The 19,795-nt window shown below is 51.5% G+C and overlaps 1 protein-coding gene across 8 annotated transcripts in view; it reads left to right on the forward strand.

Moving 5' to 3' along the window:
* Positions 1-19,795, forward strand: part of PRKAG2 (protein kinase AMP-activated non-catalytic subunit gamma 2) — a 261,150-nt gene that overhangs the window by 157,633 nt on the left and 83,722 nt on the right. For all 8 annotated transcript variants that reach the window (XM_058723747.1, XM_058723752.1, XM_058723748.1 and 5 more), the window contains one exon: positions 5,063-5,280. In XM_058723747.1, coding sequence (XP_058579730.1) covers positions 5,063-5,280 — 218 coding nt within the window. The remainder of the gene's footprint in view (positions 1-5,062; positions 5,281-19,795) is intronic.

Consider the following 19,795-nt stretch of genomic DNA (forward strand, 5'->3'; position numbering starts at 1 on the left):
ACTAGAAGTCTCCTCTCTCTACCCACCTCGCACGTCTCCGCTCTTGCCGGCTGGGGCAGAAGAGAAACACGTTTGGACGAGGCCCGCCCTTGCCTACGCCAGGCCACCCCGTGGGAGGAATCCTGCAGAGCCCCAAGCCCACTCTCCTCTGGGACCCCCTTCCCTCCCACCCGCCTCTCACTTCTCTGCCACACCCAGTGCTTTCTAAGCTCTCCTGCCTGCCGGCCTGTGAAGCCCCACTTTCCGGAAGGGTCATTCTCTCCCCGCGCCCCCCTCCCCCCAGAGTCCAGAGCATCCTTCTGTCTTCGGCAGCAAGACCACCCACTCTGAGAGGAGGCCAGGTGGCAAGGTGGAAGGATCCTTTGAACTTGGAAAGATTTCGGTGAGAGGGGCTGTCTTGGGGGGCACGGAGAATCACGCCGTTCCCCCAGAAACCAGTCGTTCCCGCCACCAGATGGGAAGCCCACCCATTGTCTCCTCACTGCAGACAGTGCAGCAAGGTTGTGTCTAGGGCTGTGTGTCTTCGCCGTCCTTCCTGCCCTCGGTCAGCATGGGCTTAGGACCCTTCCAGGACTCACGTGGGGACGGCCCACAGAGGCCGAGCCACAGGAGAAGCGGGAGCCGCCATTCGTGCTCTCAAGAGCCCTCTTAGGTGGCAAGCTGCTCGGTCTTGTTCTCTTTAACTATTCACACGTAGGAAGGAACATTCTAGATGCAAAGAGCTCACAAGGAGTTCTACCAGCTATGACTGTCCCTTCCGTCATGGTGACTGGGCTTGATCCCTGAAGAATGTTGTAAATGGGAGAGCTTCTTGCAGACCGAGAGAGAGAGAGAGAGAGAGAGAGAGAGAGAGAGAGAGAGAGAGCCCAGTCCCGCCTTGGAGTGCTTTCATGTAGGTGGGGACACAGACCTCCCCTCAGGGCTGGTAGGGGCGGCTGGGATCAGGGCAGGGGGCAGGAGACGCTTACATTCGGTGTTAGCCAGCCTCTTGGCTCAAATGCAGATTCGGGGCTGGAGAAAGTAATTTTCTGAATAGAGGGCACATCCACGTGATACGAAAGTTGTAAAATGACAAAGGGTGCACTACGACAGTGTTTTCTGCCAGCCGTTCCCGCCTCCAGGGCTTTCACAGCCTTCCCCAGACACTCCACACACGCGGACAGATACATATATACATTCCCATCCCCTTTTCTGGGACTAGAAATGGTTTCATTCTCTACGGATGGCTCTGGGGTTTGCCTTTTCACTTGCCGCCGCGTCTCCGAGGTAAGGATGAGGAAGCTTGTCGTGCCCCGTCGGGGAGCCATGGCCATCCCTGTGGATATGCGGTCATCGCGTTAGCCTCTTCCCGCCCATGAGCACCTGCGTCTCCAATCTCTGCTTTTACTTTATTTTATTTTGTTGTATTGTATTGTATTTTAATTTTTAATTTTTGCGTAATTTTGTTTGTTTACGTATTTATTTTTAGAGGGAGAGAGAGGGAATCTTAAGCAGGGTCTACACTGTGTGGATCCTGGCCCGGGGCTTGATCCCAAGACCCTGGGATCGTGACCTGAGCCGCAATCGAGAGTCTGATGCTCAAGGGACTGAGCCACCCAGGCGGCCCTCCCGTCCCTGCTTTCCAAAGCACCACTGTATGGGGCGCACCTGGGTGGCGCGGTCAGTTAAGCGTCCGACTTCGGCTCAGGTCACGATCTCATGGTCCGTGAGTTCGAGCCCCGCGTCGGGCTCCGGGCTGACAGCTCAGAGCCTGGAACCTGTTTCGGATTCTGTGTCTCCCTCTCTCTCTGCCCCTCCCCTGCTCATGCTCTGTCTGTCTCTCTCTGTCAAAAATAAATAAGCGTTTAAAAAAATAATAAAAAAATAAAAGCATCACTGTAACGAATGACCCCACACGCTCACCGTTTAGCAATTCTGCCCCTACGTCTGTGGAAGGAAATCCCAGAAGCAGACTGCTGGGCCAAGGAGCAGTGCATGTGTAGCTTTGCTAGATGTTTTGCCAAAGCGCCTCCACAGAGGTACATGATTTGTCGGTGCCTCTGAACACTCCTCTGTAGGTGTGGTTTGAGCCAGTATGAGCCGGATCTGGGAGGAAAGTCACAGGCAAGATGGAGGGGCTGGTCTGGATTGTGCCCTGTGTTCGGACAGACACGGGTGCTTCGGCACCGAGGGGTGCTGGGCGTCACTGGGCCTGTCCCTACTTGACGCGGAAAGCCAAGACCCCTATAGGGGGAGGGCCTCTCACAGGCTGTTAGAACGTGGTTGGTGGCCCCGGCCTGGAGTCCCAGTGGCCCCCCGTCCCTCTCCGCGCCCCTGTTGGGTCTCCAGCACTCGGCGTCGGAAAGCACCGGGTGGGGGGGGGGGTGCCTCTGTGTCCAGCGGCCGGGGGAGCATTGGGAGCGCAGAACACAGAATTCGCTGCTCGACGGTGCCGTGGGAACTGGCCTGTTCTGGGCCACGCTGTGACGGGCCGGGCTAGCGGGCCAGCTGAGGACTCTCGCTGGAAGAGCCAGGGAAGGACGCGCCACCAGCCCGGGGAGGCGGGGCTCCACAAAGCAGCCCCCTCCGCTGCTCCCCAGCCGAGCCCTCTGATGACCCAGGCGCACCCCCTGGAGCCCCCTGGCTGGCATCCTCGTCCCTCGCCCCTCTGCGGGCATCGCCGGGGAGCGTCGGCGCCGTGACGCTAGAGAAGACCTGGGCCAGGCGGCCCCTCTCTCCCCCTGCCTGCCGGACCCTTCCCGTCTCCCCCTGCCCCCCACCAGCTGGAGACCCCCCAGATCCCCTGTGCTTCATCCTCTCTCCCCTTCCTCCCCCACCCCCACCCCCACCCCCAGCCCCGCCTCACAGCAAGGCTGGCTTCTCAAGGCCTCTGGGGGAAAGCTTTTGTTTTTAAGAGTCGGGGGCTGTCCTGTTGGAGGCCTTTTTGTGCCTTAAGCGTCGAGACCCACAAACCCGTGGGTGCTAGAGTGTTCTGTCTCCTGCTGTCACCTGCCTCCCGGGGGTCCGCCTGGAGCGGGCCTTCCCACTCGCGATGGCTTCGCGGGAAGAGCGGCTCCCTAGAAGACGACGCTCCTCCTTCGACAGATTCCTTCCGAAATGCCCACCAGGGACCTACGTGCCCCCCACACTCTCTGGGCTCGGGGAGGCAGAGAAGACGCGAGCTGAGCTGGAGCCTTAGGCCCTTCGTGCTCTCTTGTCCCGCCTTGCCTGCTGGGGCGAGCTTCTTCCAGGAACCTTCCTTCCCCTCACCAGGCCGGCGCTGGCTGCTGTGGGGACCCAGCAGTGTGGCCCAGAGCCCCTGCCCCACAGACAAAGGGCGGCTTCTGTTGGGGACAGAAGACTGACACGGTTTCACACTTGGCTTTAGCGTGAAATATCTTCTCGTTCCCTGGTCACGTGCTGCACAGATACGACGTGCTCCTGGGTCCGGGGGAGCGAGAAGCCACAGGCCGTGGCGTCAGGAAAAGGAGGTCGGTTGAACTGACTCCTGAGGAGTGGGAGGCCCCTCCGGGGAGCGAGGACGGAAGCAGAGAAGGGAGCACACGTGTCTCTGTGTGAGCAGAGGGGTCTGGAACACGGGACACGGCAGGTAACCCTCGGGTTCCGTCTCCCGACATCCTTGCTTTGTCTTGCGTGGCTTAACGTTTGGACTAAAGCCAAGGTGTCAGCAGGGCCGTGCTCCCTCTGAGACCCTGGGTAGCGTCCTCCGATGCCTCTTTTAGCTTCTGGTCGCCGAGGGCGCTTGGTGTTCCTTGGCCTAGAGATGCATCACTTCGGTCTCTGCCTCTCTCGTCACCTGGCTTCTCCTCTGAGTGTGTGTCCATTTCTATGGATTCTCCTCTTACAAGGACACCGGTCCCGTCGGGTTAAGAGCCCAGCCTACTCGAGCGTGACCTCATTGTAACCTGATGGCATCTGCAAAGACCCTCTTTCCAAATAAGGTCACATTCACAAGTGCCGGGGGTTCAGACTTCCACACAGCTATTTGGGGAACACGCATAGCCCCAACGATGATTTATGGCACGGTCAGCTAGACGGGAGTGATGGCCGCCCGCCCGAGGCAGGCCCCTGGATTGCACACACCCTGTTGAAGTGGACGGTCTCCCCGCAATTCTTTGCCACCCCCCCCCCACTCCGCATCTGCTTCCCGCTCGTCCCTATCCGTGTGACTTTTCACTTTGTCGCTTTGCGAGGCCCCTTCCCAGGCCTGCCCCTCCTCCCACGTCCCCTCAGCATTCACCCTCGTGGCCAACTCTCGCCTCCGCAAACTCACGGTGGCGAGATTTAGGTTGCGCATTTTGACGGTCATCGCACGTTTCGTCTGGTTCTTAGTCGTCACGTGACCTTCTGCAACGTCGACCTTTGTCTCTGTGGCCTACTTTATGAACTTCCCTACCCTGGTTCCACTCCGTGTGCTCTGGCCACATGCTCTGCAGGGGAGGAGTACGTTGATAAAGGGGCACCTGGGTGGTTCAGTCGGTTGAGCGTCCGACTTCGACTCGTGGGTTCGAGCCCCGCATCGGGGCTCTGTGCTGACAGCTTGAGGCCCGGAGCCTGCTTCGGAGTCTGTGTCTCCCTCTCTCTCTGCCCCTCCCCTGCTCACCTCTGTCTCTCTCTCTGTCTCTCAAAACTAATCATTAAAAAAAAAATACGTATGGGGCGCCTGGGTGGCACAGTCGGTTGGGCGTCCGACTTCAGCCAGGTCACGATCTCGCGGTCCGTGAGTTCGAGCCCCGCGTCAGGCTCTGGGCTGATGGCTCAGAGCCTGGAGCCTGTTTCCGATTCTGTGTCTCCCTCTCTCTCTGCCCCTCCCCCGTTCATGCTCTGTCTCTCTCTGTCCCAAAAATAAATAAATGTTGGAAAAAAAAAATAATTAAAAATAAATAAATAAATAAAAAATAAAAAAAAAATACGTTGATACGAGCTTGTCCCCAACATTCAGAATTTAATAATTCAGATTCTTGCCATTTGAGATTTGGGGCTGTTAGAAATGGAAGAGCCCTTCTCTTACCTTCTTCTGTCTCAGCCAAACTCCTAACAGCTCTTGTGGTCTCCTCCTCAGCCTCAGGCCTCTCCTCCTCTCCGTCCACACCCACCCAAGCGGCCAAGCAGCACACGTTTCCTCTCGAATCCTACAAGCATGAGCCTGAGCGACTGGAAAATCGCATCTATGCCTCCACTTCCCCTCCGGACACAGGCCAGAGGTACTGCCCGTCCTCCTTCCAGAGCACAGCCGGGCCTCCATCAGCATCGCCCACGCACCATGCTTCCTCCAGAACCGTAAGTCCATGGGCCGGGCCACCAGGCGTCGGGAGGGAGGGCAGAGTCTGGCTGAACGTAGCCGAAGTCAAGGCTGTGCACCCCCGACCTTTCTGGTATATTTTATCATAAATCGCAGGCTGAGGAAAAACAACGACAACAACAACAAAAACCGCTGAGGGCACAGCGGGCAAACGGAAATTAAATGGAAAGTGGTCATGTCTGCGGCGTGACCGGAAAGTGTTTCTTGCCTCAGCTTCTTTAAAAACAAACCAACCAACGAACAAAAATCAGCCCTTAAGAGCTTTATTTGAATTTATCCTGATTGGGAAACCCAAGGGAGAAGCCATAGGCAAAGCAACAGGCTTTTCGAATTGAAGTTTTATTGTCGAGTATTAAGATTTCAAGGTTGGCAGCATTTGGCTTGGGGAGCGTGCTGGCAAAGGTGAGGCTTTCGGCGGGGAGCCCAGGGCCCCTGCACCCTCCCGAGGAGGGGGGCTAGTGGACCCCGGCGGGAGAAGCCGGCCTAGTGGCGGGACGCGGGCCCTCACCAGCAGCACGGTGGCCCCAAGCGTGGAGACGCCCTCCAACCCTGCCTGGCTCGTAGAAGGCACGTCGATACTCAGTGTTACCCCTGGGCCCAGCAAGGGTGCGAGAAGCGTGTCCGGAGTCCGTCTATGTGGACGGAACTGTCGTATTCGGTTGCTGGATTCGTTCCCTGGGGCCGCTGTAACAAAGCGCATGAACTCGGGGGGGGGGGGGGGGGGGGGGTAGCTTACAAGAACAGGAAGCTCTTGTCTCACTGCGCCCGAGGCTGGCGGTCTGAAGTCCTGGTTGGGGCAGGACCCTGCTCCCTGCGAAGTCTCTAGCGGGGACGATCCTCCCTCGACTCTTCAGGCTTCCGAGAGCCCCAGCTTTTCTTGGCTTGTGGCCGCATCACACCAGCCTCTGCCTCGGTCTTCACGTGGCTGTGGGCCCTGTGTCTGCATGTGTCCACGTTTTCCCCTTCTTGTAGGGCCGCCCTTCATCCTGGATTAGGGCCCAGCCGTGCTCCGTCTCGTCTTTACTTCATCACGCCTGCAAAGACCTCATTTCCAAACGGGGTCACGCTCACGGGCATCAGAGCGGAAGCCTTCTCCGTAGCTGTTTGGGGGGACACAACCCAACCACTGGGGTTGTTCTCTTTGGGGCACCAACGTGGGTCTGTGATGCAGAGAAGATACCATCACTGTTCTCCTCGCTCTTTCGGTGATGACTTTACGAGCGTACCCTTAGCAGAGTATTGTTCCGGGTGCCGAGGGATAAAATGCAATGTATTATTTCTGCCTTCTCGGGCTTCCAGTCTTACCGGGAACAGAAGAACACTCCACCAGGGCCGCCTGGGTGGCTCAGGCTGTTAAGCGTCCGACTTCAGCTCAGGTCATGACCTCACGGTTTGCGAGTTCGAGCCCCGCGTCGGGCTCTGCGCTGAGAGAGTGGCGCCTGCTTGGGATTCTCCCTCTCTCTCTCTGCCTCTCCCCCACGGCACTTTCTCTCTCTCTCTCTCTCTCTCTCTCTCTCTCTTTCTCTCAAAAAATAAACTTAAAAAAAAAAAAGAAGAACACTCAGATAAAGCCGTTAAGTAAAAGCAGAAAGGAGGTCGAGTGGGGACGGAGAGTAGGCAAATAGTCCACTCTAGAGGAGGGGAGAAGGGAAATACTGTTGTCTGATAAGGGCCATGAAGGCTCCAGTGCACCAGTGAGCTGAGCCTTGTGTAACTGGGAGGGTTTAAATGAGAGGCGGGGAGGTGGAGGGAGAGCCTTCCAGAGAAGAAAATTCGCCGTGACTTGGGCGGGAATGAGCGCGACTGCAGCATAGAGAAGGAGCGGGGCCGCGGGCCCTCTCCGAGGGTCCAGAACCTAGCAGCAGACTAGGAGGTGGGCTGGAGACTGGAAGCCGAGGAAGCAGAGGAACAGTCCAGATGAGGCAGGCTGCAGGGCTTGGCCCCGGAGAGCTATGGCGCTCGGAGGAAGGTCCCCCACGTTCTTGGGCGGGAGCGAGAGACGATCTAGAAAGGGTCTCCTGGGCATTTAACACAGGAGATCTGGGACAGGGGGAGCCCGTGGGGGCCGGGAGCAGGAGGAGGACTAAAGACAGAAGTGACCAGCAGGGAGGCCAAAGTCTCAAAAACCGTTTAGGTCACTGGCGGCGATCATGATTGCAGAAGTTTTGTGCCGGCCTTTCCGAGTTTAAGTAGGAGAGAATCCAGAGGGCCCTCCTGGGCCAATGCCAGTCTTTTTTTCCTGGGACAGTGACTGGAAAACGGCGTTCTTAGCTGTTTAAACTTCACACAGCCAAGAAGCCCATGGTTGAGGCCCACAGGCCGGGGTCCTTCTGGGATTTCCCAGGTCATTCCGGGGCCAGAGAGGAAGTGTCTTCAGCTGTCTTCCACGCTCAGTGATGCATGCCCCGGTCAGGGCCCGCGATTCCCCACACGTGGCTGATGGCGCGTGTGACATTTCAGCGATGTTTCAGCAATCGTCCAGACGTCCTGAGAGACAAGATGTGGTCATCCCGTACAAGGGGATCTTAGCCTTAAAAGGGAAGGCAATCCTGACACCTGCCACAACCTGGATGAGCCCTGAGGACACGATGCTGAGTGAAGTAAGTCAGCCACAAAAGGACAAGTGCTGTGTGATTCCACGCGCATGAGGTCCCCAGAGTAGTCAGATTCATAGACACAGAAAATAGAACAGTAACTGCCAGGGGCTGGGCGGGGAGGAATGGGGAGTTAGCGTTTCATGGGGACAGAGTTCCAGTATGGGAAGATGAAAAGTTTTGGAGATGATGGGGGTGCTGGTCGCACAACAGTGTGAATGCGCTTAAAACCACTACCATTGGGGTGCCCGGGTGGCTCAGTGGGTTAAGCGTCTGACTTCAGCTCAGGTCATGATCTCATGGTTCATGAGTTCGAGCCCCGCGTCGGGCTCTGGGCTGACAGCTCGGAGCCTGGAGCCTGCTTCGGATTCTGTGTCTCCCTCTGTCTGTACCTCCCCTGCTTGCACTCTGTCTCTCGCATTGTCTCAAAAATAAATAAACATTAAAAAAAATTTTTTTAAAAACCACTACCATTGAGATGGACTCTTAAAAATGGTTAAGATGGTAAATTTTATATTATGTATATTTCACTACAATTTTTTAATGTTTATTTTTGAGAGAGAGAGAGAGAGACAGAGCATAAGTGGCAGGGGAGGGGCAGAGAGAGAGGGAGACACAGAATCCGAAGCAGGCTCCAAGCTCCGAGCTGTCAGCACAGAGCCCGACGTGGGGCTCGAGCTCACGAACCATGAGATCATGACCTGAGCTGAAGTCAGACACTTGTCCGGCTAGGCCACCCAGGCGCCCCCATCTAATTCTTTTTTAAAAAGTGATTCAGACAAGACTACAGCGTTTATATAGTTTGAGCTTCAGAAAATCAGGGTGATCGCCAGAGGCTCTCCACTTATGTTGTGAAATGATACATTTCAAAATTGGAAGACAGAGTCCCCACTGGCTCCCTGACATGGGACAGGCCTGATGGCATCTGTAACCTTTGTCACCCGAGGCGTCTGGGAGCTCCTGCTCACGGCCTCCACAGCCGTTGCTTGCTGGGTCTGTTCTGCTTTGAGCAGCCCCTTAGCAGGAGGGCTGATGGTCATTTCAAGTTCATGTAAAATGTGCTTCTTTATCATTGAACTGTGTCAATCGTCTTTATGTGCTAAGTTCCTTAAGAGCTCGGCTGATTTCAATAATTGGCTACCAGCATAATCTTCATTGGAGGAATGTGAGTCGCTTAATGACTCTGTCAGCCTAAAAATATTTAGAAATAATTTGTCTCTGCCCTTTGGAACAAAAAGGCACTTTCTGTAAACACTGACCCTGAAGATCCATTTTACAAAACGTGTTCCCATGAATCTTACTCTAAAATTGGAATGGGGATAAAGGCAATTAGTTAGTCTTTAGTAGATAGCACTCATTTTTTTTAATGTTTATTTATTTATCTTGAGAGGGAGGTGGAGTGGAGAGAGAGGGTCAGAGAAAATCCCAAACAGGCTCCATGCTGTCAGCGCAGAGCCCGATGTGGGGCTCGATCTCACAACCGTGAGATCACGACCTGAGCCAAAATCAAGAGTTGGATGCTGAATGGACTGAGCCACCCAGACGCCCCCTAGGTAGCACTCATTTTTATTGTTTATTTATTCGACACATACTTAGTAAGCAACTGCTATGTGCCAGAAACTGTGCGCAGGAAGGGGGAACAGGTGACAAATGTGTGAGACGCTCGCGTGAGGCAGGGCCCTGTTTGTTCTACTCACTGCTTGATTAACAGCACATTGTACACTGGAGGGCTTCTAGAAATGGCTCGTTGAACACAGGAGAGAAAGTCGTCTATCTGGGGGGTGCAGACAGGTGAATAGTTACGAGAGTTTGATAGAACCTGTGCTGTTATTACGGGAGAAGACACCCAGTCGAGTCTGAGTGAGTGGAAGAACCGATCCCAGAGGAAGGAAGCGGACGTTTTTTTCAGCAGACGAGAGCAATAATCAGCTTTGCCTTTTTGGATGCTCTGGGTGGGTGGGTGTGGAAATGAGATTGAAATTGAGTCGCACCGGGGCTCAGATGAGACATGGTGCGCAGTCGTCTGGGCCTGGTGGTAGCTGATGGTGGAAAGAAGTGGACCAGTGTTAAGAAGTAAGGAGCTATTTAAGAGGTTGAATTGGAAAGAATTGAGAAGGCTGTGATTGATTAGCTGGGGGGGGGGGGGGGGGCGGGGCGTAGAATCAAGGATGCCTCCAGAAGTTCTGCCTTAGGAAACTGAACGGATGGAAGTTGCACTTGCTGGGGTAGGGAACAGGGGAGGAGGAGGAGCAGGCTGAGAGGCTGTGTGTGTGTGCATGCACGTGTGGGGTGCATGCGTGTGTATAGGCACACGTTTGTGTGTTCGGGTGGTGGTATAATAAGGTGTCCGTGGAACATTCAAGAGGAGGTATCCAAAGGGCAGTTGGATGTGTGCATCTGGAGCTAGAAATTAAGATTGAAAATCATCATGGGGCGCCTGGGTGGCTCAGTCGGTTGAGCGTCTGACTTCGGCTCAGGTCATGATCTCAAAGTTCGTAGGTTTGAGCTCCACGTCGGGCTCTGTGCTGACACCTCAGAGCCTGGAGCCTGCTTCAGATTCTGTGTCTCCTTCTCTCTCGGCCCCACGCCTGCTCATGCTTTGTCTCTCTCTCTCTCAAAAAAAATAAATAGGTAAATAAACATTTTAAAAAATTTTTTAAAGATTGAGAATCATCAGAATATGAATGGTAATTCACGCCATGATCATAGATGAAATAATCCACAAAAACATGTGGTAGGTGAGTAGAGAGCCAGAAAAACATGGACATTTAAGGAACAAATAAAGGGAAAGGATTCCGAATTGCCTTGAAATGAGGCAGAAAAGTAGGCAAACACAGAAGCAAAAGGAATGTGTTTCATGCATTTGGAGGAGTGACCAGTGACACCGAATGGAGTAGACTGGCCTAGAACGTAAGGACTGAGGTCACTAACGATACTGGCAAGAATACTGTGGTCAAGCGTGTAAGCCACTGAACGTGGGTTGAATGACAAAGAGGTGAAGAAGTAGAAGTCTCTCATGTAGGATAACTCAAGAGTCCTGACTTTGAGGGGGAGGAGAGAGGGCTGTCGCTGTTAGAATGGAGGTGACAGTTTCTTCCTACAAATGGGAATAGATGTAAGCACTAATCGGGACAGTGTCAGTAGGAGGGAAGTGGTTAACGACAGAAGGGAAAAGGCGAGCATTAGGCTCCGCTCTTATGAAGGAAATGGGTGAGATTCCTTGGGTGGTGGGAGGTGTTTGTCTTGGACCGGTGGGAGAACCGTCTTCCGTTGCGTTGACAACTTGATATGAGGGTACGAGAGGGCTCAGTACTTCTCCGGTGCCCTTTCCACAACAGTTATTCCTGTGCTCTCCCTCTTTTTCTTCTAGGAATTTCACTCTTGACCTGTGTCTTGGGTCAGAGTCCGTAGAAGCAGAGTCAGTTCCTAAGCCAATGACAAGGAGCCCAAGGCACCTGCTGCAGCCTGGGGTCTCTTCTTCTCTTGCCTGGTTGACTCCTGTATCCGACACGATCGCGTGCTGTATCAGCTCTTCTATTGCCATAACAAACCTCCCCACGATGTAAGATGGCAACCGTCTATTTGGCTCACAATTCTGTGGGTCCTCGCTTTGGCGTGGGCACCCTTCTGGTCTTGGCTGTGCTTACACGTCTGCGGTCACTTACCAGGTCACTTGGCATCTGGTAGGGCCAGGGTGGCCCCAGCTGGAATGTCTCACCTCTGTTCCGTGTGGTCTCTGCTCCCCCAGGAGGCTATCCCAAGTTGTTCTTATGGCAGTGACATGATTCCAGGAGACACGGAAGCGTATACAAGTCTTCGTGAGGCCTAGGTGTAGAACAGGTACACGGACCCCTACCTGAGACAGAATCTGTTTCCTCTGCCCTTGAAGCTGGGCTGGGTTTTTCACTTGCTTTGGCCAACAGAACAAGGCAGAAGTGACAAAGTCACACTGTGGAGAGCATAGACGTGGGAAGAGGTGGAGGCTGTGGGCCAGTTGTGAGAACGACCACGTACACGTCTTACCACTGGGTTTCCACAGCTGCGTCTGCAGCTGAACACGGCATCCTGGCGTCTAGAAGGTTCATTTATCTCTATGTGAGGAGTCTCATTGAGATGGCGGACTTCTCAGAGAGTAATTTCCCAAAAAGGTGGCCGCTGCAGTTCATGTTCCCTGAGAGGCTGACTCCAGACAGAAATGAATGTGCAGGATGTTTATTAGGAAGCACTTTTAGGATCAATGCTTGGGAGAGAAAGGAAGGAGGCGGAAGGGCCTGAGGGAGAAGCTGAAATGCAGTGCAGTCTCGACAAGGTCCTCAGCAGACCCACGGGGAATGCTAAAACCAGTGAGGGGGAGGGGGACGCTCCTCAGAGCTGTCCCAAGTTGGGGTGAAGGAGCCAGGCCTTTCTCCACTTACCTCAGCCAGTCATTAGATGACAGCTCTCCTGGGAGGGGGTTAACCTCGGACGAGACGACTCTATTCAGCCAAGGGCTGTCCTGGCTAATCGTTGAGGGTCATCGCCTGGCAGATCCCCAATGGCTGGGGGGAAATCCTTCATTTCTCAAGGGGGATCTGAGAAGGACCTCACAACTACTAAGCATGGACTTATTCTCGACTTAATTTCTTTGATTTACGATCCCAAAATTCTGATAGGTGACAAAAAAGGCTATCACATTTCTTCTTATGATATATTTAACTGGTAACTAAACTGAAGAAAAGGGTTTCGTTGGTGGGGGATGAATGAAAATGGTTTTATTAGGCCCAGGGGGGAGAGGCACTAAGGCCCCAGCCAACACCCAGCACCAGCTTCCCAGCTGTGGGAGTGAACCACCATGGATGTGAATCCTCCAGCCGCAGTCAAGCCTTTGGATGAGACTGCAGCCCCAGCCAGTACTGGACCGAAAGACCTGGTCACAGATCCAGGACCACCCAGCTGAACTGCTCATGAATTCCTGACCCACAGAAACCATAAGAAATAATGTATTATTCTTCTAGCGCTATTAGAACAAAATGCCACAGACTAGGGGGCTTAGCAGAAATTCAATTGTCACAGCTGTGAAGGCCGGAAGTCCAAGATCAAGGTGTTGACAGGTTTGGTTTCTCCTGAGGCCTCCTTGGCTGCAGATGGCCACTGTCTCGCTGTGTCCCCACATGGTCTTTCCTCTGTACACACACATTCTTCTTGTCTCTTCCTCCTCTTATAAGGACACAAGTCCTATTGGATTAGGGCCCCACCCTATTACCTCACTTACCTTTAGTAACTTCTTTAAAGGCCCCATCTCCAAATACAGTCATACTGGGGGATTAAGGGCTTCAACATATGAATTTGGGAGGCAGGGCACAATTCTCCATCGCAGGTAATAAATTAATATTGCTGTCTTAAACCACTGAGCTTTTATATATATATGTGTGTATATATGACAATAAATTATATATATTATATATATATAATTGGTTTCCATACAACACCCAGTGCTCATCCCAACAGGTGCCTTTCTCAGTGCCCATCACCCATTTTCCCCTCTCCCCCACCCCCCACCAGCCCTCAGTTTGTTCTCTGTATTTAAGAGTCTCTTATGGTTTGCCTCCCTCCCTCTCTAACTTTTCCCCCCCTTCCCCTCCCCACCTGGTCTTCTATTAAGTTTCTCAGGATCTACATAAGAGTGAAAAAATATGGTATCTGTCTTTCTCTGCCTGACTTATTTCACTTAGCACAATACCCTCCAGTTCCATCCATATTGCTGCAAACGGCCAGATTTCATTCTTTCTCATTGCCTAGTAGCATTCCATTGTATACATAAACCACATCTTCTTTATCCATTCGTCAGTTGGTGGACATTTAGGCTCTTTCCATAATTGGGCTATTGTTGAAAGTGCTGCTATAAACATTGGGGTACAAGTGCCCCTACGCATCAGCACTCCTGTATCCCTTGGGTAAATTCCTAGCAGTGCTACTGGTGGGTCATAGGGTAGATCTATTTTTAATCTTTTGAGGAACCTCCACACTGTTTTCCAGAGCGGCTGCCCCAGTTTGCATTCCCACCAACAGTGCAAGAGGGTTCCCATTTCTCCACATCCTCACCAGCATCTATAGTCTCCTGATTTGTTCATTTTAGACACTCTGACCAGCATGAGGTGGTATCCCAGTGTGGTTTTGATTTGTATTTCCCTGATGAGGAGTGACGTTGAGCATCTTTTCATGTGCCGGTTGGCCATCTGGATGTCTTCTTTAGAGAAGTGTCTATTCATGTCTTCTGCCCAATTCTTTATGGATTATTTGTTTTTCAGGTGTGGAGTTTCAGGAGTTCTTTATAGATTTTGGATACTAGCCCTTTATCTGATATGTCATTGGCAGATATCTTTTCCCATTCCATCGGTTGCCTTTTAGTTTTGTTGATAGTTTCCTTTGCAGTGTAGAAACTTTTTATCTTGATGAGGTCCCAATAGTTCATTTTTTCTTTTAATTCCCTTGCCTTTGGAGATGTGTTGAGTAAGAAATTGCTGTGGCTGAGGTCAGAGAGGTTTTTTCCTGCTTTCTCCTCTAGGGTTTTGATGGTTTCCTGTCTCACATTCAGGTCCTTCATCCATTTTGAGTTTATTTTTGTGAATGGTGTAAGAAAGTGGTCTCGTTTCATTCTTCTGCATGCTGCTGTCCAGTTCTCCCAGCACCATTTGTTAAATGGGAAAGCTCTCATTTGTTAAAGAGACTGTCTTTTTTCCATTGGATATTCTTTCCTGCTTTGTCAAAGATTAGTTGGCCATACATCTGTGGGTCCAATTCTGGAGTCTCTATTCCATTGGTCTATGTGTCTCTTTTTGTGCCAATACCATACTGTCTTGATGATTACAGCTTTGTAGTAGAGGCTAAAGTCTGGGATTGTGATGCCTCCTGCTTTGGTTTTCTTCTTCAATATTACTTTGGCTATTCAGGGTCTTTTGTGGTTCCATACAAATTTTAGGATTCTTTGTTCTAGCTCTGAGAAGAATGCTGGTGCAATTTTGATTGGGATTGCAATGAACGCGTAGATAGCTTTGGGTAGTATGGACATTTTTAACAATATTCTTCCAATCTATGAGCACAGAATGTTTTTCCATTTCTTTGTATCTTCTTCAACTTCCTTCGTAAGTTTTCTATAGTTTTCAGCACACAGATATTTTACATCTTTGGTTAGGTGTATTCCTAGGTATTTTATGATTCTTGGTGCAATTGTGAATGAGATCAGTTTCTTTGTTTGTCTTTCTATTGCTTCATTATTAGTGTATAAGAATGCAACTGATTTCTGTACATTGAGTTTGTATCCTGTGGCTTTGCTGAATTCATGTATCAGTTCTGGCAGACTTTTGGTGGAGTCTGTCGGGTTTTCCTTGTATAATACCATGTTATCTGCAAAAAGTGAAAGCTTGACTTCATCTTTGCCAATTTTGATGCCTTTGATTTCCTTTTGTTGTCTGATTGCTGATGCTAGAACTTCCAACACTGTGTTAAACAACAGCGGTGAGAGTGGGCATCCCTGTCGTGCTCCTGATCTCAGGGGGAAAGCTCTCAGTTTTTCTCCACTGAGGATGATATTAGCTGTAGGCTTTTCATAAATGGCTTTTATGATGTTTAAGTATGTTCCTTCTATCCCGACTCTCTCGAGGGTTTTTATTAAGAAAGGATGCTGAATTTTGTCAAATGCTTTTTCTGCATCGATTGACAGGATCATATGGTTCATTATCTTTTCTTTTATTGTGATGTATCACATTGATTGATTTGCAAATATTGAAAAAAAGAGAACTACAGGCCAAGATCCCTGATGGATATGGATGCAAAAATTCTCAACAAGATACTAGCAAATCGAGTTCAGCAGCATATAAAAAGAATTATTCGCCATGATCAAGTGGCATTTAAAGCACTGAGCTTTGGGGTGATCTGTTACATATCAAAAGATAACCAGTGCTTACTTTATCATGTATGTGGGGAGATAATATAACTCAATGAATTCAGCATCAGATAATAAACTCAGAAGTTTGGGGTTCTTTTTAAAAACTGTCTTAACCACTGAATCAGTCTCCAAGATCTCTGGTTTTCCTCATATGACTATTTGGAAGGAAATCACCAACCAATCTTTCAAGATTGTTATTTAGAATAATTACCTTTTCACTTTTTAAGATAGGAAAGCACTTTAGGGGCGCCTGGGTGGCTCCCACTTCGGCTCAGGTCATGATCTCACGGTTGGTGGGTTCGAGCCCCATGTCAGGCTCTGAGCTTTTAGTTTAGAGCCTGGAGCCTGCTTCGGATTCTGTGCCTCCCTCTCTCGTTGCCCCTCCCCCACTCACAGTCTGTCTCTCTCAAGAATAAACATCTCAAAAATTTTAAGATAGGAAAGCCCTTTAGGGGCGCCTGGGTGGCGCAGTCGGTTAAGCGTCCGACTTCAGCCAGGTCACGATCTCGCGGTCCTTGAGTTCGAGCCCCGCGTCGGGCTCTGGGCTGATGGCTCGGAGCCTGGAGCCTGTTTCCGATTCTGTGTCTTCCTCTCTCTCTGCCCCTCCCCCGTTCATGCTCTGTCTCTCTCTGTCCCAAAATAAATAAAAAACGTTGAAAAAAAAATTAAAAAAAAAAAAAAAAGATAGGAAAGCCCTTTAAAAATCTAAAAATATCGGGGCGCTTGGGTGGCTCAGTCAGTTAAGTGTCCGACTTCGGCTCAGGTTATGATGTCACAATTCGTGAGTTCAAGCCCCGCACCGTGCTCTCTGCTGTCAGCACAGAGCCTGCTTCAGATCCTCTGTCCCCCTGTCTCTCTGTCCCTCCCCGCCATCTCTCAAAAGCAAATAACATTAAAAAAACACACACATACCGTTAAATTTTTAAAAATCTAAAAATATTTCAAATCACTTGACGTGAAGGAATAGATAAGATTTTACACGCACTCTTTTGTTTTTATATTCCCACCTACCATTTTAAATTTCAGGTTACAGCCTCAGAAGGTCTTGGTGTTAAAATTATCTGCCTAGAAATGGCACACTAAGAGTTCCATAGCCCATTACTCACAGCAGATTAGATATTTTAAAAATAGTTTAGGAAAAATTCGTATTGGGTCAAGGAGTAGGAGCACCGGAGAGAGCTGATTCGTAACGGCGTTGATTATCACGAGAGTTGTTGCTTGCACAAGTGTTGCCAGTGTGTTGAAGAGGCAGAAAATGTCTACCCTCCCAGCTGTCAAAAAAAAGGTATTATAATTGGCATCGTTCCCGTGTCCCTGCGCTGGTAGAATCGTGACTCGACGAACAGAAGGCAGCAGAGCCCAAATAAGAGAGACATACTTGACTGAGAGCCCGGCCTGTGTTTCTGAGCCCTGGCCTGGGTCTCTGAGATTCTGATTGATTCTGTTCCCCAGGGTAGATGAGCTCCAGGAAAGGATGTTGAATCTTTTTTACCTTGATTTTTTTTTTTTTTTTTTAAACATGACCAATGGCCTACCTCTGTCACCTCCCCGGGGACCCATGAGGGAAGTGAGTCGTTCGGTGTTTGTTTCCTAAGATCCCGTCATTTGCCTGGCAGGATACCGGGCACTGGGACAGCTGACAGGGCACTCCTCCCTCGAGAGTCTCGGGAAGAGCAGGTCCCCAGGAGCCGGAACCCGGGGCCAGTGTGGCCGAGGAGTGCCCCCGCCTCTTCACTCACGGGCCACAGCCTACCATGGGGGATGTGCACTCTGCATTGTTGTGATTACCGGGATACAAACATCAATTTCTCATGGTGACTTCTTTTGCTGTCTTGGCTGACAGAGCCGGTCTTCTGTTGGTGAAATCTGCCATCACGATCGGGGCTGCTGTAGGCTTCGTCTTGAACTTCTCCACCCGAGTGGAACAACCCTGGGCGAGGCAATGGTTAAAATATCGGTGTCATGTGGGGTTGGGTTGTTCCCTGGAGTTTCTCACGGGGAACTGACAGACAGCACCTCTGCTGGGGGGTGGAATACGTTGCAATTAGCTTTTTCCTTCCCCTGGGCTGGCTTTTCCAAGCATGTCGCCTAACGATGCAACAGGCCTCGACTAAACGTGTGTCTCATGGAAGAGACCATCTTGATCGCGGCTCTGTATAAGCTCAGGGCAGAAGCCAGCCTGCAGGGACCGCTCGGGGAGGGTAGATGGAGAAGGCAGCTTTGTCGCAAAGTTCAGAGTGGAGAGGAGCCACGAGGGAGGGCCGGGGCTGGCGGGAGCCCGAGGGCATTTCTTCTCAAAGATGGGCATGGCCTGAGCGTGTTAATGTGCTGATGGAAGGAGGTACAGGTTCCGGAAACTTCCACCCTGCCCACCCACTCCTCTGTCCTGTGAAGAGACAGGCTTTATGTGAGGATCAAAGGAGAGCATCTGTGTGAGCTTCTCGAAGCTCTGTCGCTAGCACTGAAGTCAGGTTTTGAACCGGAGCAGCTGGGCTCCAAAGCCCACGCCCTCAGCGTGATTTCATACAGCCTCTAGAGAAGCCCGGGCTTCTCGGCCCACCCGTCGCACACCGACTCGGCATCCTTAGCTCATGTGCCTGATGCAAGGGGCCCCCGCCACGGCCCAGGAGCCAAATCTGGCCCGTCGTCTCTTTCTATAATTAAAGTTTTATTAATACGCAGCCACGCCCACTCATTCACGCATCGGCGGTGGCTGCTTTCGTGCTGCCACCGAGAGGGGGGTACGGCCAACGAAGACCGCATGGCCTGCAAAACCTAATGTAGTTATTATCTGGCCTTTTTCAGGAAAAAAAGAAAAGAAACATTTGCCAGCCCCTGACTCATCTGTGCCAGACACAGCCTCCCTTTACTGCGTCTCATTAATTAATAGGACATCCCATGCAGAGTGCCAGGATGGGACTTGTCCCCAGAGAGGCAAGGGGCCAGCCGTAGAGCCCTGCCCCCACTGAAGGCACAGCACTGGCCCCCCGGGAGAGTGCAAGGGAAGGCGATCATCAGTCCCGCCCGCCAGACGCCCAGCAATCGGGTTGGCCATAAAGTTGGCAAACTGGCAGGTGATCCTATGGAGTTAGGACTGGGGGATCCGTATTCTCCTTACCCCCAGAGCGTTAACAACGTTACACAGCCTGCTGTGGAACTGGGTTGAGGAGATTTGGGGTTAATGTAAATTAAAGGGGAAGGGCCCTTATTCATCCCCTTAGTCTCCTTGAGTAAGGAGAGGATGTGAACGCGACGTCAGCAGCACAGATGGGCATCGTAAAGTCTTCCTTGCCTACCCTGGCAGGGGTTTAGAGGAGTGAGTTGGTCAGCTTGCATTTTAATAGAAGGATTACTCCAGCTGACAGGCTAGAAGCCGGAGGAAGCCTGGGGTAGACTAAGAAGGCAGCCCAGTAAAAAGAACCACAGTGGTCCAGCAAGATACAACGGAGGGCTGACTCCAGGCCACAGGAGTGGAGATTTAGAGGAAGGGGTGAAGTATGAAAGCATAAAGAGAGAAAACCGGCCGGCGGGGAGGGGGTGTCCGAGGGGCTCGGCGGGTCAAGCGCCGCACTTCGGCTCCGGTCATGGTCTCACGGTTCGTGGATTCGAGCCCCACGTCGGGCTCTGTGCTGACAGCTCGGAGCCCAGAGCCCGCTTCGGATTCCGTGTTTCCCTCCCTCTCTGCCCCTCCCCCGCTCATGCTCTGTCTCTTTCTCTCTCAAAAATAAACAAACATTAAAAAAGTATGTATTTTTAAAAAATCGACTGGTCTGGGGGAGACCCCAGATACGTGGCATGCGGGAGGAGGGCTCGAGGGTGACTCTCCACTTTCTGGCAAGAGGGGCTGGATGGCGGGGTCCTTAAATTAAGAGGAGGAAGGAGATCTGGGGAAGAAAGGCAAGTTCCATTTGGGCCATACTCCTTTTGATTCTTTTGGGACATCAAATAGAGGCATCCGGGGCACAGATAAAGCTA

Source organism: Neofelis nebulosa, chromosome 4, assembly GCF_028018385.1.
Source record: "Neofelis nebulosa isolate mNeoNeb1 chromosome 4, mNeoNeb1.pri, whole genome shotgun sequence".
Lineage (NCBI taxonomy): Eukaryota > Metazoa > Chordata > Mammalia > Carnivora > Felidae > Neofelis > Neofelis nebulosa.